The 23076-nt window shown below is 45.4% G+C and overlaps 1 protein-coding gene across 4 annotated transcripts; it reads right to left on the reverse strand.

Annotated features, from left to right (window-relative positions):
* Positions 1 to 491: 491 nt before the first annotated feature.
* Positions 492 to 12954, reverse strand: cstf2 (cleavage stimulation factor, 3' pre-RNA, subunit 2; the record flags this gene model as incomplete). 4 transcript variants are annotated; one of them, XM_084459628.1, is made up of 14 exons in its annotated part: positions 492 to 808; positions 971 to 1131; positions 2625 to 2708; positions 5041 to 5168; positions 5383 to 5579; positions 7114 to 7207; positions 9819 to 9887; positions 10006 to 10108; positions 10233 to 10355; positions 11570 to 11689; positions 11894 to 12030; positions 12178 to 12347; positions 12503 to 12581; positions 12876 to 12954. In XM_084459628.1, the coding sequence occupies 13 exons, from the start codon at positions 12952 to 12954 to the stop codon at positions 1009 to 1011; spliced, it is 1506 nt and encodes a 501-aa protein (XP_084315754.1). In that variant the 3' UTR covers positions 492 to 808; positions 971 to 1008. The 4 variants fall into 4 exon arrangements, with proteins under 4 accessions (XP_084315754.1, XP_084315753.1, XP_084315756.1 ...); XM_084459627.1 differs by having other exon boundaries at positions 10006 to 10111; XM_084459630.1 differs by lacking the exon at positions 9819 to 9887.
* Between the last annotated feature and the right edge of the window lie 10122 nt (positions 12955 to 23076).

The raw sequence follows: 23076 nt of genomic DNA on the forward strand, positions 1-23076 counted from the left end.
CATTTTATACAAACCCAAAGACTAGCAATTCTTGTTTTAACCTCGTCACAAGTCCTTCAGGCTGTTTTGTTCTTGTTCATATGCATTTGTTTTTGCTCATATTTAAATTATATTCATATTGTAAATAGCAAATGTATACCTTCACGGGAATAGTCTTGGCTCCACCAATGATTATTGACCTCACCTTGGTGCCGTCACACAGAAGGGAGTGACGTGCTTATTGGAAACATGAACGTGCTTAATTACCTTCACCGTTCCTAGTTTCATGGAAATGGGACAGAAGGAAGTGAGATCGGATGTCTCCAGTCAAGGTCGTCTGCTGATGAGTCAACGTCTTATGACCTACAGTAAATTAGAAATTATGCACTAAGGTACTTTTACGATTCCCTCACTGCTGATACCAATACTATAGTATCCAGTGACAGTTGTATCCCCCATTGTAAATACAATCTGATGATCCATTTGAATAAAATGAAGCACCAAAAAGGGGAGAAAGTTGTTTCCGTTTTATTGACAAACAAATAACGGGTTACAAAATGAAAATGCAGCATTTCTGAGTTTACAGTATGAAATCCAATAACATCAGACAGCACTAGCTCCCTCTTGAATTCACACACATTCCCCTTACATAAGGATCTATCTAAAATCCTTCATTCAACCTGGGGTCAACCTGCCATAAAAATAAAATAGACCATATAATTCAAAACAATCTACAAAATGTCCCAAACTTAGATACGGAGATGTCTTTGGACTGGTCCGAACTTGGGAGGTGAGAGGAACGGGGGTGACAGGCGCACGTGTGACGGTCCTGACAAGACAAGGGTGACAGGTGTGAGAACTCTCCAGGAAGCACATCGCTCGTGAGCAGGTTGAACGCACAACAATGCCAAGACGTCTCAAAGTGAGCCGCCGGCTGATGGAAAAAGAGGAGTGGCCTTATCTCAAAGAGGAGAAAAAACTCCAGCCCTACCTTGAGCTCTGCGTGTGTACGTGTGTGTGTGTGTGTGTTCACGGCGCCCCGGCGGTCTTCTGGATCTGCTCTTTGAGGATGAGGATGCTCTGCCGCTGCTCCGGGGGCAGCATGGCGATCTGCTCTGGGGTCAGCTGCAGGACCTGCATGATCAGGGCAGCCTGGGACACACACACACACTGGTCAGGACACACACTAGCAGACTGGTCAGGTCACACACACACACACACACACACACACTGGTCAGGTCACACACACACACACACTGGTCAGGACACACACTAGCAGACTGGTCAGGTCACACACACACACACACTGGTCAGGACACACACTAGCAGACTGGTCAGGTCAGACACACACAGACTGGTCAGGTCACACACACACACTGGTCAGGACAGACACACACAGACTGGTCAGGTCACACACACACACTGGTCAGGTCACACACACAGACTGGTCAGGTCACACACACACACACATTGGTCAGGTCAGACACACAGACTGGTCAGGTCACACACACAGACTGGTCAGGTCACACACACACAGACTGGTCAGGTCAGACTCTAGCAGACTGGTCAGGACACACACACACAGACTGGTCAGGTCACACACACAGACTGGTCAGGTCACACACACAGAGACTCGTCAGGTCACACACACAGACTGGTCAGGTCACACACACAGATTGGTCAGGTCACACACACACAGACTGGTCAGGTCACACACACACAGACTGGTCAGGACAGACACACACAGACTGGTCAGGTCACACACACAGATTGGTCAGGTCACACACACACAGACTGGTCAGGACAGACACACACAGACTGGTCAGGTCAGACACTAGCAGAAGCCAATCACAGCCCGGCTAGCTCAGTCAGCTCAGCATGAGACTCTCAGGGTCGTAGGTTCAAACCTCACGATTGGTGCAGCTAAGCATTTGCACCTTTAACTGTTTTTTGTCAATAAAAAGTGTGTGAAAGTAGACTATTACTGGACACAAACAATAGACTACTGTTAGTTAGCCTACTGAATCTATAACTGTAACCAGGTGTAGTGGAGGGTAAACCCAAGTAAACTCAGTTTACCCACCTCTTTAAAATGAGTTTACTCACCTATTTTCTGATCAACACTATTAATCAATGAGGGGAAATATGGTGGGTAAACTCTGCACTGAGTTGACCCACCTCTGTATTTACCACTACACCCCTGACTAACATAATATCCCCCTAGAGGTTATAATAGGACCAAATAGAGCACACTTTATGACATGGCAACGGACATCATCCTTGAAACGTTCCTCGATCACGGGCAGACTCATGTAGGTGCTGTAGCACTCACTCATCTCCAGTCATTGTGCTATCGAGTAGGAATCCAGGCAGTTAGAGAGTAGTAAAGGGAAAATCATGTTTAGCCCTGTTTTAGGTTACTTATGATCATATACAATGGTTCAGATCAAAACGTTGACAAAACTAGCACTTTTGAGAAAGTCTGATAATTGCTCTACCACCGTTTAGGTCATATAATGGATGTGGGTGGGCAGCGTGAAAAATCATTCAATAACATGTTAAACTCAATTTCAAAGACATGATTTTCCCTTTACTGCTCCTGTGAAGGAGCGTTGAGGAACAGGCCGGTGGAGCAGCACACCCACCTTCTCATGGTCCTGGGAGGAGACCTGGCTCTGGCCAGGGCTGAACCCTCCCCCGGACTGAGGCACGCCAGAGATACCCGGGCCCTGTCGAAGCACACAACACACCGCTTTCATTAACGCTCGCCGTCTCTGGAGTTTCGCCATAAAAAACGACCCTGCTTGTAGGGCGCAATCCTCCGCAGGGCGGATCCTCCAGGGCGGATCCTCCAGGGCCCACTTGCTTTCCCTCGCGGAGGAATGCCATTCAAGTCGCGCGTTGAAATATAATAATGGAAATGAGAATTTGTCATCATATCCCCTGTGTTGTTACAGGTAAGCTCTTGTATGTTTGCCGTTTTTGATATAAACGCATTTACCTTTGACCTGTGTCCCGAGTCGTGCGTTGGGGTCCAGTACTGTTGATACTATCGTGGTCGTTTACTTCTCTCTAACGCAGGCGGGATAAAAACTTCACCTACCTTTCAAGAACATGAGCACTATAGGAATGTATAATCTGATACTTTTAAACTAGTTTAATGCAGTTTATTGCAGCCTGTCTTATTTCTATATTGTAATAATAAATATAGACTTTTATTATGTCACAGAATAACATGCAAGAGCAATATTTACAGTGTAACAAACAAGACAATTCCAATATATGTAAATGGTAAATGGTAAATGTACTGCACTTATATAGCGCTTTTATCCAAAGCGCTTTACAATGAAGGCCTCTCATTCACCCATTCACACACACATTCACACACCAATGGTGGCAGCTGCCATGCAAGCCGCTAACCTGCTCATTGGGAGCAATTATCAAGTAGGACTACACAAATCAAATGGAGACTATCAACTGCTCTCCAACCTACCATGACGGGACCATAAACGAAGTTAAACAAATTGTATCTTTAATACAAATTACAACTAGAATGTATGAATATGGACCCACTCTGGAGACTGGAAAAAAGGTAACGTTTATATAAAAACGGCAAACATACTGTATAAGTGCTTCTTTGTAACAACATAGAGGATACGATGACGATGAATCCCAATAGTATTTTTGTAAATACAAATTACTAGACTAGGAATGTAGGCCTACGGATATGGACCCAAATGACTTGGGAGACTGGAGAAAAAGGTAAATGTGTTTATATCAGAATATGAATGATGAACATTTTGGGAAGTGTAAATCAGCATATTATTCAGAGTCATTTAGTTGCATTAGTAAACAATACATAGGCAGTACTCAGGATTGCATAATTCGGCACTGGTCATAACCATCTGTCTGGTCTAACTATTCTACCCCATAAAGGCAAAATACCTTAACTTCATTTCTGGTTGAAAATGTTGTTATGGCTGGAGTGTGGTGTGTGTGGTGTGTCTGTTTTTCTTCCCCCTCAGGTGATTGCCTGCCCAAATATCTTGAGTCAATTGTGTTGTTTTTTTGAGAAAATAGTGTGTTTTCTTTGCTGTAATCACGACAAGCGCAACAGAACCAAGGCAGAAGGCCTTAACATCAGTTCAGGTTCTTTGTCTTGGCTTCAAGGCTCTGAAACGTTAGCGTTGAGTTGTGCTACTCTGCCTTTCCTTTGCATCATCCATTATATTTATGTTCATATTACATTAAGCCTAATTGTGCCATGATCGCTAGATTTTATGCAGATGTTATCATTATTATCTACTCAATTCAAGAGTCAAGGTGGCTATGGGGATCTGGTGAGGGACAAAACTGAGCAGAGAAACAGATCTCTCTAGCTGAGGAGCAAATTAAACTGACCTTGCTTGAACAGAGGGAAACAAAACTTTTTTGTATTGCAGTTTCAGATGAAGATGTATGACATTCTTGTACTTGCACCTACCTATTTTTCTAAGGGCTTGGAGTTTTGTTTTAGTTAACGGAAAATATTGTATTGGTTAATTATTACATTTAGAATCGATATCGTTTTGCATTGTGTGAGTTAGGCTACTTTAATATGCAATCATTGAATAAAAGATGATTCTATATGTGCCATGTATCCTATATGTCTCTGCATCCCCCTTGAATCCATGCTTGATTCACCCTTCCAGTGGGATCAGGATAATCCAGATTTTGAGCATCAAAACTATCCTAATCTCCACCTTAGAATTTTTAAATACCCAACATTTGATCAGGATTCTGGGTAGGATTGGATTAACTAATCCATATCCCAAATTAGGAGGATCAGAATCACATATCCTGGTTTGAAATACCCAATTTTGAGATTTAATCCTATCCTGATCATTCTGTTTCAGATTGAATGTTTTAAAATACTGGACCCGGGAGGTCATCCGGATATCAGTGCGCGCCCTGGAGGTCATGCGCCCCTGTGAGGCTCCGCCCTGCTGGGGATTGCGGCCTACAAGCATGGAATCACCGGTGGACACGCACCCTTCGCCATTTTTACCCATAAGGCCTTACCGGTCTAGCAGTGGGAGGGGCACTGGGAACCATGGAGTGGGGGCCGGGCCCCGGCATGCCCGCCGCCATGGGGACCCTCTGTCCAGACACGGGAGGAACACGGGCGTCCACGGCTCTGGGGTCACGACCTTCCAGATGCAAGAAGACAAGAACAAGTCATTCCTCTTTCCTTCCGACGGATGGTTCAGTCACACATTCAGAACAGTCAGGTTTGACGACAGAGAGACCAAAGGGGAGAAGGACCGGCCCAAAGGGGAGAAGGACCGGCCCAAAGGGGAGAGGGACCGGCCCAAAGGGGAGAGGGACCGGCCCTTGTCGTTCGGACCGTTGTGATGCAGTTACCTCTGGTCTCCATGGGGGGTCCCCTCTGTTCCATCATGGGCCCTCTGGGGTCTACCATCATGCCGCGGGGTTCAACCATGGGGGGCCCCCTCATGTCGATGGGGGCTCCCCTCATGTCCGGTGGGGGCCCACCGCCCATCTGGCCCATATGCATGGGCGGGCCTTGGTGGGGTGGGGGGGCTCCAATGAACCCCCGACTGGACAGAGACACAACAGTCAGCTGATAGGATTCATGAGGCTGTTGCCGACGTGACTGGAGATCACATGCAACTGAATCCAGGCAGGCCCGCTTGAGACTATCTATACACAGACAGAGCAGGGGTCTCAAACTCTAACTGGCTTGGGACCACTGCTGGTATCGTCATCTCATAGGAGGGCCACTTCAACGTTCAAGTACTACTAACTATACGAAAGTGCAATTTTTCTGAAAGTGGAATTAATGGGAAGTTATGGAAATTAACAGGAATAAACTGGGAATTTGGGGGTTATTTATACCAACTGTATTTACCTTGCCATAAACAGACATAAATATAAACATGTTGTTTTGTCATAAGCAGACATGCAGGCAAACATTTCTAATACAAATTTTAAAAAATAAAATAAAAAAATACAAATTTTTGCTTCATCTATTTGTGAGGAAAACTAATGGATTCTGCAGGATGCTAGGAACTTACTGTACATGAGAGAATAATGCACTGCACATGTGATGGATGAATGCACAGTACAGGGTTGAAATTCAACTGAATTTGCATCAAATCAGGTGGTTTTAACCAAGATCATGCTGCCAGATCTAGAACGGCATTTCAGGTTTTTTTCCCCAACTAGGCTACATTTAAGTTCCCTCTTATAGGGCTCTGTGGTTGCTAGGGATGAGTATCATTAGGATTTGATCGATACCGGTATTGATATTGCTTATTGATACCGATACTTATCGATACTCTTATCGATACTACTCTACCACTTTGGGACTCGTACACTGCCTGGGTCGACGTTTCGGTCTCAGTTGGTCGGTTTAACCAAAAACATTTGGTTAAATCGATAAATCATAGATTGTTGCCTCAACAACTACACACACAACAGCAGCTAGACAGAAATAATTATCGGCTGTTCGCATCTGCCCTGTTTCGCACATCAGACCGATACCGATATATAAAAAAATGACTAACATTGGCCGATACAGATATGATTGCTGATATATCGTGCATCCCTAGTGGCGCATGGTGATTGGTCTGTTCAGGGAACATGCACATGGTGATTGGTCTGTTCAGGGAACGTGTGCGTGGTGATTGGTCTGTTCAGGGAACATGTGCGTGGTGATTGGTCTGTTCAGGGAACGTGTGCGTGGTGATTGGTCTGTTCAGGGAACATGTGCGTGGTGATTGGTCTGTTCAGGGAACGTGTGCGTGGTGATTGGTCTGTTCAGGGAACGTGTGCGTGGTGATTGGTCTGTTCAGGGAACATGCGCGTGGTGATTGGTCTGTTCAGGGAACATGCACGTGGTGATTGGTCTGTTCAGGGGACGTGCACGTGGTGATTGGTCTGTTCAGGGAACGTGTGCGTGGTGATTGGTCTGTTCAGGGAACGTGTGCGTGGTGATTGGTCTGTTCAGGGAACGTGTGCGTGGTGATTGGTCTGTTCAGGGAACGTGTGCGTGGTGATTGGTCTGTTCAGGAAACGTGTGCATGGTGATTGGTCTGTTCAGGGGACGTGCGCGTGGTGATTGGTTCTTACTTGGGCTCATCTCCAGTGACCGTCAGCAGGGTTCCTCCTCGGGGGTCGTTAGGGCCATCTCCCAGCAGGCCTCTGGGGGGGATACCGCCTGGACCTGAATGAACACATGCACACACACATACACGTCACCCACGGGAGCATTCCGGAGGAAAACACAACACATCAATTAAATCACACCCAGGTGGTAAAGTAAGCGAGGTGGAGCAATCTCTACTGCCCTCTAGTGCAGGTGTGCAACTGAATTACCGACTCCAGATTGGTCTAAATCCCATGTGCCGAACGGACACACGGACTCACATGTCAAACCTTTCCTAGCCAGGAAAAACGTCAGGCTCTTCGTAAAGACTAAGTAGATCTGAAGCTTTTCCAGGTCCCACAATGTGGCGCCTGGCTCTACTCATCATCACAGCACAGCAACCACAACCGCTCCTAACCCCGGCCACACAACGCTAGAGCCAAAGACACAGCACAGAGCTCACCATCACAACCACAGCAACAGACCTACGCTAAATGTTACTGTAAGTCACTCTGGATAAAAGCGTCTGCCAAATGACTAATGTAATACAATGAAAGAGTTCCCAAGGGAAATGTCAAATTTCCTTTCACTGACTAAAGCTGAATTTCCATGACCTATAATGAACGGAAAAACTGCCTTTGTGCTGAACAGACATGGCTGTGAAGAGCTCTCTCTCCCATTGGATAGATCGATAGTAGTTTTACAAACAAAATGTAGCTTTTCTGTTGGCTACTCTTAACACCCAGTCTTTGAAGTCGTCATTTTGTAGCCAAAGCTCTTGAAATGTACATTTCCTGGCATATTTGACTTAGCAGGTACAGGCGACTTTTGACAGGTGGATAAATAACAACCACTCATGACAATTCGGGAAATGCGTGAAATAACCTGATAAAGAAAAATACTGCATGGAAAATAAATACATTCTGATAAATGGGAACTAATATTTTAAACATGCTCCAAACAAAATTCTCTGATATTCCATGACTTGGCACAAAAAATGATCAAATTCTCTGACTTTCCATGCGCAGAATTGCCTTTTTAAAACCCCATGACCTGTAGAAGAGAGCTGGGGTAAACTATCCAAGAGAAGGACTGCTTTGACCTGAAAATGTGCCAGATTCACCAGTCTGGGGAATCTATCACTGCTAGACCATTAGGGAAAGGCATGTGTGAGAAACATTTAAGTGTGTATCCATTGTCATGGCATGTGGTCCAGGTCATTGCAACATCCCTACAACAATGGCCCGTTCATAGATCTGTAATATTTTGAAAAGCTAAGGCAATCGTTCATTCACCACAATGGTATGAGTCAGCAAACATCCATGACGAGCAGTTGCACCACACCTGGAACACAGGATATGACAGGTGTTCATGAGAAGCGTTCCTCATCAGCCCCTACCCCTGAATGTGATGTAGTTCAACAGGTTTGACATGCAACATGGCCAATTTAAAGACTTGATACATCTTCTGTTGTGTTTGCCAAGCTGTTGCCAGCCCATAATAGCCCTGCTGGCGTTGCCCGGGGCGAAGGCCAGGGGGTAAGTGGGGGATACCTTGAGGCCGCTCGATAGCAGCCTGCCCAGACGATCCTGTGGGCGAGTGCTGAAGGTTTCCTGAGCCAGCATTAAGTAAAAAGAACAGGAAACACACAACTCAGAGAGCAAAGCAACACTTAGGAGGCGCATGCACAACTGGCAGACTAGGGTTAATAGCTCCTACACCCCCCACCCCCCCCCACACACACACACGCACACACACACACACGCACACACACACGCACACTGGCATTGCTTTCCCTTATGCAGATGAATGACTATGAAATGGGTGAGCTGTTTAATATGAACATATTCTGAAACAAAGCTTGAAGACGTGTGTTCAGTTAGAGATATCTAACTGAAGTTCATGTACCTTCTGATTCTAGGTAATGAATATATCTCACTCAATACTCTGAAAACTTCCAGCTGCCATTCCAATGAAAAAGGCCTTGGCTGTCTGGCTAACACTAGTCTCTCATAGCCAGACCTATCTGCACACTTCGTTTACGCTGTGCCAGCGCCGGAGACAGGTCTGGCTGGACATAATACCATTCTGCAATAGGGGGGAAAAAATTATTGTATTTCTTTAAACCAATCAGTCGTCTTGGGCGGAGCCAGCCCCGGACGCAGCGACGGTGCTCTTGCAAAATAGTCTGAATCGAAGCTGATTGGTGCCGAGAGAATCTCTCGATTAACTTGCGTCGCCACTGATTGGGCAGTGTGACAACAAATGACAAGGTTTATTGCCAAAACCTACATCCGTTGAGTCAGACTAGGCTAACACTGACACCTAGTGACCAATAAGTGTAATGACGTGCAAACAGCCACACTGGAGTGAAAAGGGGGGGGGATCAGGACCAGACTAGGGATGGATTATAAACTCCAGCATGACATAGGAGGGAAGGACTTTATGATTTCAACAAATAAGAAAACATGATGACACCGTGTGGAAATGAACACCTCTTTCTCAAATCTGTCTCACATTTTCAAAAGGGCTCCCAGGTTAAACCTGGGATACGGTTTTCAACCAGGCGATATGTTACTCAGCTACTCAATGTCAGCATGTTTGGTTCTATGGTGTAGTATGATGAAGGATGAGTGATGTGCATTAGCACGGGCTTCACTCGAGTGGCAGGTAGCCTGTTGAGGATTACCTTGTCCCCTATCCATAGGAACAGGACCCCCTGGTCCTGGAGGCATGCCCATTGGTGTCTGTATCCCACCTGGGACAAAATCGTAAAGGTGAGCACAGGTGAAGAGGTCACCTGTGTGTCTGTGTGGGTGTGGTGTGCGCGCGCGTGTGTGTGTGTCACAGAAAGAGTGTGTGTATCAGACGTTTACCTGCAGGTCCCGCCGGCCCCTGTCCGGGCATGGGTCCAGGGACTCCGCCCATGGGAGGTGGCGCCTGCATCATCTGGGGGGCTCCGTTCATGTGCATGCCTGGCTGCTTGAACACGACAATAGAAGGCGCACACTCAACAACCACTTGGGCAACAAGGATGTTGTTGTGTGTGTGTGTGTGTGTGTGTGTGTGTGTGTGTGGGTGCGTGACAGAGAGCGGGGCTTGCCATCGGCTGCGTCTGGGAGACCGGGGCGCTGGCCTGGGGGGGCGGCTGGTTGGGAGGCGCCGCCGCTCCGCCCTGGCTGCTGGAAACCAGGGGCTGCACGGGCGTCTGGCGGTGGAGCATTTTCTACAGCGGGGGAACAGGGCGAGAGACAAAGCTACCCAGTTAACACGTCGTCATGCTCCCCTCCCCCCCCCCAAAAAAACAGCTTCATTTCAGACGAAAACGCCCGAGGAAGGAGTGCCGTCCACCACAGGGATGTGCGCAGCGACCATTTTCGCTGACGTCACAGTGGTTTTGTAACCGACTGCTGTATGACTAGTCGAAAACGGCAATTCCTAACCGCTCAGCGGCAGCCAATCTGTGCTCGTTACGTAGGGCTACTCGCTCTCTTTTGTTTGCCAGTGCAAAACAGTAGTTCAGCCTGTCTTTACAGCTCATTACCAGCTCAGTGGCCTTGTGGTTAGAGTGTCCGCCCTGAGATTGGGAGGTTGGGGGTTCGATCCCCAGCAGTCATACCAAAGACTAGAAAAATGGTACCCAATGCCTCCCTGCTTGGCACTCAGCATCAAGGGTAGGATTGGGGATAAGTCCCTGCTCCATACTAGCGTCATGTCCAGGGGGTGTACATGTACATCAAGCTGCCTCACGCCAAAGAACCAGGAGATAGGCTCATGTCCTATGGGCCACTAGGCTCCAGAACAATTGGTTCCCAATACTACTTACTTACTTTTTACAGCTTATTACTTAGCAAAGATCTCAATGTGATTTATTTTGTGAGTAGGCTAGCCTATAGTCTGTATCGTTTCAGTAGACTAAAATTAGATGTTCACATTGACCGTGGATGTTAGAGGATATGTACATCTTTCAAATGGAAGTACTCCCAAACATCGCTGGTTTTACGACCTGACATAGCTGCACGACTCAATAATGCTGTAGTAAGGAACCGCTCTCTCTCCTTCTCTCTCTCTCTCTCTCTCACACACACACACACACACACACACACACACACACACACACACACACACACACACACACACGTACAGTACATGCACACACCCATGCACGCATGCACACACACATGCACTTAAATAGACAGACAGGGTGTGTGACTACTAGTAAATAACACCTACTACTCAGTCACTTATCATTAGGGTTGCTCATAGGTTTAGTCCAGTCAAGACTGACATGTGCGAGGTGACTTTGCGCTAATTATTTTTATAGTTTAACTGACTAGTATTTTTGCGCCGACTAACAGAAGCAGTGCCGTACGGTCGTATAAACGACTTTCCGTGCACATCCCTGGCCCATCAGTGTTCTGCAGCGATCATCAGCCTTACCAGGGCGATCTCGGGGTCGACGATCCTCATCACCACTTGGGCCTGCAGCAGTGCGTACGCCAGCTGAGGGTTCTGCAGTAGCATGTTCCTGGCCTCCTGGGGACTGTTCTGCACACACAACTAGACAGGGGGAACAGAGGGAGTCAGCACAGCAGGACACTTTCTGGAACCGTTTTCACATGATGATGATCCAGGGGAAGACTTTCTGTTAATTGACACATTAACTGCAAAACTATGATTGATCCGAGAGTGAAAGGGGACTGGGGGGGGGGGGGAGAGAGAGAGAGAGAGAGAAAGAGAGAGACACAGAGACAGAGACAATACCTTCATCTGTTTCATGAGCTCAAACATCTGCTCTGGAGGTAGACTGGCCACAGCTCTGCTAATGGACTCAGGCGCCTCGTCCGGCGTGATGTTATCCCCGTAGGGCGACTCGATGATGGGCGCTCCTGTTCCCAAACCTACACAGGACACAGCAGAGGTTACGGCGTGACAGCATTTAGTGACACCAGCTAGCTTCGGTCTCAACAAGCAAGCCGTCGTTGACTAAAGATTGGTGTGATCCCAAGTTGCATTGTTGTTTATAGACAAGTTCCTCAGGGACGTACTCTTGAGCTCTTCCTTGTTCTTCTCACTGGCCGCGTTGTCGACGCGGAGAGCCCTGCCGCTGAACTCTCTCCCGTTCAGGTTGCGCATGGCGCTGAGGGCCGTCTCCTGGTCCTGGTACTCACAGAACCCATATCCCTTCGGCTTCCCCGTTTCCCTGTCATACACCAACCTGGAAGAGAGCATAACACAATTCAATAGGATGACAAGGAGAAAATTAGGTCTCAGGCGCACACTAAACAGAACGTGTTGTCTAGCTAAGATCATGTTCTGATGACCATGTTCAAAAACACTGTGATTGAGAAGGTCAAACCACTTCACACTGACCTGAAGCTGACGACCAGCCCGACTTCAGAGAAAATGTCTTTGAGCTGCTCTTCTGTGGCTTCATAGGGAATGTTTCCCACTGAAACAAAACGAGGATCATTGACTGAAGATACAGAAGTGCTGTTAACAGTAATTAGTTAGCTATAATGTATTAACAATAGTTTAGCTTAGTTTAGCTAGCTGCAATAAAACAAGACTCTACTTATTACAACGTTACTGCATAGCAACGCTAGCTAACTAGCTAGCAAGCTAACGTGTTATCCGACCGCATGTCTCGATGGCTTTATCTCACAATCTCCAAACATCCACGTATCCAGTGGGATGTCGACTATATGCTTCGTAGCTTTATCTACCTGGTAAGAAAGAAACTCACCAAATACTGAACGCAACGAACGATCAACCGCTGGATCTCTGCCCGCAGCAGCAACGACGGCAGCAGCCAAGTTCGCCATTTTGGGGAATGATAATAATGTGACACCCGGAAATGACAATGACAACGACATCCGCTTAAAATGATAAAGCGGGAAAATGATCCACTAGAGGGCGCACGAGCTACCAGCCCCACAAGAACTAGCGAGTCTATCTATATTTGCTAGCTAGCTAAATGTATATTTAAACGAGCTATAGTACCACATATTTATCCCACATTGGACTCCTGCTTTGGTTGAAAGATAGACAAAGTTCAGATGACCAGAATTAAGATGGCCCTGGTTGATTAATGGTGTGTTCGTTTGTGGTCGGAGGTGGCAAGTCGCAAGTGGCAAAATACCTTCCTCCGACCTGTGTGCATTCGAGCTATATACCATTATATCACAGTTACCTAGTTATATCTATATACCATTATATCACAGTTACCTAGTTATATCTATATACCATTATATCACAGTTATCTAGTTATATCTATATACCATTATATCACAGTTACCTAGTTATATCTATATACCATTATATCACAGTTACCTAGTTATATCTATATACCATTATATCACAGTTACCTAGTTATATCTATATACCATTATATCACAGTTATCTAGTTATATCTATATACCATTATATCACAGTTACCTAGTTATATCTATATACCATTATATCACAGTTACCTAGTTATATCTATATACCATTATATCACAGTTACCTAGTTATATCTATATACCATTATATCACAGTTACCTAGTTATATCTATATACCATTATATCACAGTTACCTAGTTATATCTATATACCATTATATCACAGTTACCTAGTTATATCTATATACCATTATATCACAGTTACCTAGTTATATCTATATACCATTATATCACAGTCACCTAGTTATATCTATATACCATTATATCACAGTTACCTAGTTATATCTATACACCATTATATCACAGTCACCTAGTTATATCTATATACCATTATATCACAGTTACCTAGTTATATCTATATACCATTATATCACAGTTACCTAGTTATATCTATATACCATTATATCACAGTTACCTAGTTATATCTATATACCATTATATCACAGTTACCTAGTTATATCTATATACCATTATATCACAGTGACCTAGTTATATCTATATACCATTATATCACAGTTACCTAGTTATATCTATATACCATTATATCACAGTTAACTAGTTATATCTATATACCATTATATCAGTTACCTAGTTATATCTATATACCATTATATCACAGTTACCTAGTTATATCTATATACCATTATATCACAGTTACCTAGTTATATCTATATACCATTATATCACAGTTACCTAGTTATATCTAGTGCATTCGAGCAACTGGGGGCTGAGAAACATCCGAATTTGCGACGAGGAAGTGTGAGTTCATGCGGTGTTTTATTTAATAAGTCCTAGTAGCAAGTCGCAATTTGCCACCTCCCAGTTATAAACGAACGCATCATAACTACTTGGTAAGTTATTAGCTAGTGCTAGCTATCTAGTTAGCTAGGCTATCTATCAAGCGGTGGGAAGAAGTCGCTACAGTGTATCTTCTTGCAATTCACAAATCAGTTTCAAGTCTTCACTTTCGAGTCTCAACGTTAGTGATCTATCCATCTTAAAAGTCAAAGCTAAACTGATATTACTTTCTAAGCCTCAGTGTAGGTGATATAATGCAGCCCTTTTGAGGGAATGGCAATTTGTCGCTTTCTCTCTCCGCCGGTTGTTGACCTGCAGTTCTATGTTGCTACCACAAGAGGCAGTGGTCCCAGAACATCAAAACCAAAAGACTCCACAGATTTCCCAGGTCAGAGGTGGCCGAGTGGATAGTGCGCTGTTTGTATTAAACCTCCATGTGCGCTGCCTATCACCGCAAAGGTTGTGAGTTCAATCCTTGGTGTGGACATACCAAGGTACCGAGACATATTTTGTCACTGGATGTTATAGAAGTTATGTAAAAATGTGGTTACCTGGTGGTTCTATGTCAGTTATTGAATTTATGTGGTAGAGCCATCGGCCATAAATAAACGAGCGTGGGTCATATTTGTTAATTATAGACCCTTTTACAGCCTAGTCAGCACAAGTATGTGCGCGCATTCTTGAAACATTAGCAGAGGAAGACGGACAAATTTGCCTGTGGCTACAAGCCATTATTAAGCGTACGGACTGGACTGAGTATATCATCATAAATGCCCACGTTTGCGGTGCCCATTTTATGTCAGGTAAGATATTTTGACTACCTGGTTTCACTGGAATGTCTGGTTGAAATGTAGAGTAATATCTGAAGTAAACAGTAACCCATAATCTGGCTGCACGCTAAGCTAAAGCTAAGTTCAGAAAATGAAGCCCAATGATAGCTAGCTAACATTAACTAGTGCTAGCTAACACGCTACATTAACAACAATTAACAACATTAACTCTTTAGCTCACCAACCAAATGTCTGGTAGATGAAAAATTCTACCCGCCTTTTTTTCCCCAGCCAAAAATAACACTTATATAAAGCCTTTTTTGTGTTGTGTAGACATACAGTACATTTAATCTGCATAATAACATGATATGGTGGTGAATAAAAACTGGTCAGAGCAGATTCCTGGTGCCACAGCACAGGTGGTGTTATAGTCCTATCCCCAACTGAAAATATTGATCTAGTGATTAGTCAACCCATTGTTAAATAACAAAATTCTAAGCTATTCCATAGGAATGAGCCTATAACCATACCAGCTGGGCAAGCTGACTTTGCTAGCTACCTAACCTAGCTCTAATGGTATTGTCCTGCTCGATTGCTGTGCAACATATCAACTGACCATGAGTCTGGGGGTATAACAGGAAGGTGCAGATAGTCAGTGTGGAAACTAAACTACTGCTGGTTTTTAGTGATGTGACGTTCACGATGGGAACCGATTCGCAGTTGTGGGAGTTCTTTTTGTGTGTTGGCTGTAAGCCGACACACCAAGAAGAGGGAATCCTATTTGTCACTCCTTCCCTCCCTCCCTGTTGTCGTTGTTGACCTGCAGTTCTATTGTTGTTACCACAAGAGGCAGTGGTCCCAGAACATCAAAACAAAAAGACTCCACAGATTTCCTAGGTCAGAGGTGGCCGAGTGGATAGTGTGCTGTTTGTATTATACCTCCATGTGCGCTGCCTATCACCGGGAAGGTTGTGAGTTCCATCCTTGGTGTGGACATACCAAGGTACCATGACATATTTTGTCACAGGATGTTATAGAAGTTATGTAACGAGCGTGGGTCATATTTGTTAATTATAGACCCTTTTACAGCCTAGTCAGCACAAGTAGCCTATGCGCGCACATTCTTGAAACAGTAGCAGAGGCAGAGGAAGACAGACATCTCCATTATTAAGCGTACGGACTGGACTGATGACATCATCAAAAATGCCCGCATTTGCGGTGCCCATTTTATATCAGGTAAGTTATTTTGACTACCTGGTTTCACTGGAATGTCTGGTTGAAATGTACCCCTTCTCAGTCTCGTTGTCGCATTCCGCTCGCTCATGCCAGACAACAGTCCTTTGCTGGTCCATTCACTTTTCCGTCAAAATAAATCGGTGTCGGCCTAGTTAGGAGAGGCGCTCATATTTAGCCTACAAGTGTCAGATAAACATGAAACTTCACTTACCTAAGCAAAAGGGTCTATTTTAACAAATGCTGGGTTGAAGCTTCAAAGCACAGCCACCACCACAGAAGAAGACTACCTCGGAAAAATAATTTCACTCGGACAGAACGCGTCTAAATAAGTTATTTATTGGTAGCTCCGAGGCTTCAAAACCCAGCATTTGTTAAAATAGACCTGTTTCCACCAGGCCATCACCATTGAAGACACAGTGGTGACCCTGACTCGGACTGCGAGGAATCTGGGTGTGACCCTGGATGACCAACTGTCATTTTCCTCACAAGTCACATCCGTCACACACTCCTGCAGATTCATGCTCTACAACATCAGGAGGATTCGCCCTTTCCTCACTGATGAAACGGTGCAGGTACTCATCCAGGCCCTGGTCATCTCCCGCCTGGACTACTGCAACTCCCTCCTCGCTGGGGCCCCGGCGTCAGCCATTAAACCTCTGGAACTTGTCCAGAAAGCTGCTGCTCGCCTGGTGTTCAACCACCCCAAATTCTCCCACACAACTTCCCTCCTCCGTTCCCTACACTGGCTCCCTGTAGCGGCTCGCATCCAGTTTAAAACTCTGGCGCTAACCTACAGGGCAATGAAAGGAACAGCCCCCTCCTACCTCCAGGCCATGGTCAAACCCTACACCCCCTCCCGACCGCTACGCTCTGCTACCTCAGGGCGACTGGTTGCCCCGTCACTCCGAGGCTCCTGCGGTCGTCGACACGGTCACGGCTCTTCTCTGTCCTGGCCCCGCAGTGGTGGAATGAACAGCCCACTAACGTCAGGACAGCAGAGTCGCTGCCCATCTTTCGTCGCAGGCTCAAAACTCATCTCTTCAGGAAGTACTACAACAATCCTCCCTCCTAAGCACTTATTGTATTATATTATATTGCACTGTACTTTAGATTGCGATTCTTGCACTTTGCCTTCAGCACTAGATTATGCTCTTAGTCACTTGTTTTAGAAAGAAGATGCACTTGTTAGTTCTGGCAAGTAGTAGTACATTGGCTCTTCCTACGTTAAATGCAATAATGGTTAGTCGCTTTGGAAAAAAGCGTCTGCTAAATGACTGTAATGTAATGTGTCTACTGTAGAGCGCCTCTGGTGTCACTGTTCAGAGCATTGGACTCCCACCTGAGAGACCGGGGTTCAAGACCCGGATGACTTTATGTTATCATCAGTGTAACTGCTTTAGCCACTGACCGCTACCATTAATGTTATGGAAGCTTCTGCTAGTTGTTGTGAGCTCATGAGCTAACTATCCCGCTCTCATTGTGCTGGATTAGCATTGGAAGCATTGGAACTGATGTGTCCAGGCGACAAGACCTATCTTCATTTATCAGACATTATTTCATGTCATTTCAATTCACAGCTATTTCAGTGGCATGACTAGCTTCCATCCTACCAGTCCTGAACAGAAACAAGCCAGCCACGCACATAAACCAGGCTGGACCTGGTTTGGGTAATTTGGGGAATATGTAGTGTATACTGTATAGTACACTAGATGTAGCAGCACAATCTGGATGTAGCATGCTGCATCTGGCATAGCCTACTGAGAAGAACCAGAAGCACCCAACAGAGGGAGGAGCTGGTTACTGGGTTCATTGGCGATTTTATAGGGGGGGCAACTCTGCTCAGATTCTTTTTTTTTTTTTTTTTCTACTAATTAACACAATTATTAAATACATACTTGTGGTTGGTACCAGTTTGTGTTAGATCATCATTAATTTTAAAAGTGTATTTATTACTTAAACTAGGCTACCTTTAAAAAAAAAATATATATATTCATAATCCACTAATGGCACAACTCGTCCGTCGAAAAAAATGAGATCTGACTGTACTGCTCAGTGCTCAACAAGCTACAACTAGCCAACCTGCTCACAATGGCAAAAAGAGCTATACAAACAATTTACCACTTCTTCATAAAATAAAATAAAAACTGGCAATGCTAATGAAGAAGCTACCACTCGAAATGACACCGCAGCAGGTGCAATCGAATGCAGAAGTGCTCCAGAGGCTATCGAAGCTAACACTAACACTAACACTAACACTAGCACTAGCACTAGCACTAGCACCAGCACTAACACTAGCACTAACACTAGCACCAGCACTAGCACTAGCACTAGCACCAGCACTAGCACTAGCACCAGCACCAGCACTAGCACCAGCACTAACACTAGCACTAGCACTAACACTAACACCAGCACTAACACTAACACCAGCACTAACACTAACACTAGCACTAGCACCAGCACTAGCACTAGCACTAGCACCAGCACCAGCACTAGCACTAGCACCAGCACTAACACTAGCACTAACACTAGCACTAACACTAGCAACATCACTAGCACCAGCACTAACACTAACACTAACACTAGAACTAGAACCAGCACTAGCACTAGCACTAACACTAGCACTAGCACTAACACTAGCACTAACACTAGCACCAGCACTAACACTAGCACTAACACTAGCACTAACACTATAAACATCACTAACACTAGCACTAGCACCAGCACTAACACTAACACTAGCACTAACACTATCACTAACACTAACACTAGCACTAACACTATAAACATCACTAACACCAGCACTAGCACCAGCACTAACACTAGAACTAGCACCAGCACTAGCACTAGCACTAACACTAACACTAGCACTAGCACTAACACTAACACTAACACTAGCACTAGCACTAGCACTAGCACCAGCACTAACACTAGAACTAGCACCAGCACTAGCACTAACACTAGCACTAGCACTAACACTAGCACTAGCACTAGCACTAACACTAGCACTAACACTAGAACTAGCACTAACACTAGCACCAGCACTAGCACTAACACTAGCACTAACACTATAAACATCACTAACACTAACACTAGCACTAGCACTAACACTAGCACTAGCACTAGCACTAACACTAGCACTAACACTAGCACTAGAACTAGCACTAACACTAGCACTAACACTAACACTAACACTAGCACTAGAACTAGCACTAACACTAGCACTAACACTAGCACTAGCACTAACACTAGCACTAGCACTAACACTATAAACATCACTAACACTAGCACTAACACTAGCACTAACACTAGAACTAGCACCAGCACCAGCACTAGCACTAACACTAGCACTAACACTAGCACTAACACTAGCACTAGCACTAACACTAGCACTAACACTAGCACTAGCACTAGCACTAACACTAGAACTAGCACCAGCACTAACACTAGCACCAGCACTAGCACTAACACTAGCACTAGCACTAGCACTAGCACCAGCACTAGCACTAACACTAACACTAGCACTAGCACCAGCACTAGCACTAGCACTAACACCAGCACTAGCACTAGCACTAACACTAGCACTAACACTAGCACTAACACTAGCACCAGCACTAGCACTAACACTAGCACTAACACTAACACTAGCACTAACACTAGCACTAACACCAGCACTAGCACTAGCACTAGCACTAACACCAGCACCAGCACTAACACTAACACTAGCATTAGCACTAACACTAGCACTAACACCAGCACTAGCACTAGCACTAACACTAGCACTAGCACTAACACTAGCACTAGCACTAACACTAGAACTAGCACTAACACTAGCACTAACACTATCACTAACACTAGCACTAACACTAGCACTAACACTAGCACTAACACTAACACTAGAACTAGCACTAACACCAGCACTAACACTAACACTAGCACTAACACTAGCACTAACACTAGCACTAGCACTAACACTAGCACTAACACTAGCACTAACACTAGAACTAGCACTAACACCAGCACTAACACTAGCACCAGCACTAGCACTAACACTAGCACTAGAACTAGCACTAGCACTAACACTAGCACTAACACTATCACTAACACTAGCACTAACACTAGCACTAACACTAGCACTAACACTAGAACTAACACTAACACTAGCACTAGCACTAGCACTAGCACTAACACTAGCACTAGCACTAACACTAGCACTAGCACTAACACTAGCACTAACACTAGCACTAACACCAGCACTAACACTAGCACCAGCACTAGCACTAACACTAACACTAGAACTAGCACTAACACTAGAACTAGCACCAGCACTAACACTAACACTAGCACCAGCACTAGCACTAGCACTAGCACTAGCACTAACACTAACACTAGAACTAGCACCAGCACTAACACTAGCACTAACACTATCACTAGCACTAGCAACATCACCATCGTTGAGGAAGCTAGCACCAGCAGGCAGTGTCAGTGTGATGTTGTGGTGTTGGGTATGGCCTAGTGCTCGGTCATAAAGTCATATTGACATGCTTGTGGTGTCTAGATGAAGTTTGATGCGTTGTACATATTGAATTGTCCTACGAATTTCTCATTAGCATACTGTTCACAACTGGTATTCTTTGCAAATAGATGGGACGAGACGGCAGAACTGTTTTTGTTTTTTTTCTCACGTCAAAATGTTGCCCCCCCTACTCAGAGGGTAAAATCGCCTATGACTGGGTTCAATAGCGAATTGCGCTGCCACCACCTTTTATTAACCGGTGGGGTCCGGCGTCAGAACACACACACACACACAGGCGTTAGAAAAAGGACATGGCTTTATTAATCATTTCATTTCAAATGCACACATCAGCATGGCTCGGGACGCTCCCCAAACCCCCTATAGCTGCCCCACCCCCAGGCGCTCCAGGCTTAAACTATAACACTGCCCTCTCACTGCAAAATAATATAACTGCACTCTCACTGCAAAATAATATAACTGCACTGCAAAATAATATAACTGCACTGCAAAATAATATAACTGCACTGAAAAAGAATCTAACTGCACTCTCACTGCAAACGAAACATGCGCGTGTAAAACCAAAACTCCAAAACAACCGGCCTGCCACACCGTCTGAGATCAGGACACATCACTTTCCCTCTCCGAAAGCTTAGCTTCAGTTAATATAGGATTCATTCATTAACAATGGTTATGGTTAGCCATAGTTTGTGACAGGCTGTTGACATGCGACAGCCCTGAAAATGATGTTGAAGGGCATTCCAAACGAGCGTTATTTTGACACTCTACTCCCCATGCCCATTTTACAGCATTGCCACCCAGTGGATATAATCGGAATTACACACTCTATTCAAGGAGGGGAATCAGGACAAAAATGAGTTTGGTCGAGTTTTTATTACAGTGATTTGATCACGATTCAAAGACCAACCGTGCGGTTACAGTGCCAGCATCGTATATATAAGGAATACATTGATTATTTTGTATGTGGTTTTAAATGTTTAACTATGATTGGTGCATTTCATATATTCTGTAGGCTTAGTTGCCTTAGTCATATTAATTTTGTTATTTTTATAAAAAAATGTTCACAGGTCATAATAAGAATACTTCTTCCTTGACTTGAGTCAGTCATGGCAATTCTAGAATTCATGTTTGGTCATACTGTAACAGATTGTGTCACAATGATATGACATCATATTGGAACACAATCTATGACAGCCACATTCTAGTTTATAGTTCACTTTTTCTCTGTCAGTGGTCAGTGACATTTTGAAGTGGTTGGTGTATGCAATGCAATCCAGTGCTCCTAACTTCTCCATGGCCTCCCTGTACGTTGGGAATCTGCACCCCGATGTGACAGAGGCCATGCTGTGTGATTTATTTAGCCCCATGGGGATGATCCATTCTATCCGGGTCTGTAGAGACAGGATCACCAGGCGCTCCTCAAGGTACGCATATGTCAACTTCCAGCAGCCAGCTGACGCCAAACGTGCTCTTGACACCTTGAGCTATGAAACAGTCATGGGCCGACAGCTCCGGATCACGTGGTCTCGACGTGACCGCACCCTGAGGGACAACGGAATTGGGACCGGCATCAGTCTCTACATAAAGAACTTGAAGGAAGAGATTGATGAGATGCGACTGAGGAAGGAGTTCTCTCCCTTTGGTACCATCATCAGTGCCAAAGTCGTGATGGAGCGCGGCCGCAGCAAGGGCTTTGGGTTTGTGTGTCTGTCCTCCCCTGAGGAGGCCACCCGGGCCATTGCAGGGCTGAACGGACGCATCCTGGCCACCAAGCCCCTGTATGTGGCCCTGGCCCGGCCCAAGAAACAGCCACGGGTGTATCAAACCAACAGATACAGGCAGCGAATGCCCGTCAGGCGTGCCACGCCCAGCATGGAGATCAAACTGCCTGCACAGCCCTCTGGATCCTCCATGGCTGCCATCCCTCACGCGTCCATCCAGTGTGTCTCCGCCCAGACCATGGGCCCTCGTCCAACCTCGGCTCCTACAGCTCCTGCGCCTCCTGCTGTCTACCCGCTGGGCATTCGGGAGCGTGCGAGAGAATGGAGGTCTCGGACGACCTCTGCTCCTACAGCTCCTGCGCGTCCTGCTGTCTACCCGCTGGGCATTCGGGAGCGTGCGAGAGAATGGAGGTCTCGGACGACCTCCATTCTGGCTGCCACTCCACCA

This window comes from Borostomias antarcticus, assembly GCF_949987555.1.
Source record: "Borostomias antarcticus genome assembly, chromosome: 28".
Classification (NCBI taxonomy): Eukaryota; Metazoa; Chordata; class Actinopteri; order Stomiiformes; family Stomiidae; genus Borostomias; species Borostomias antarcticus.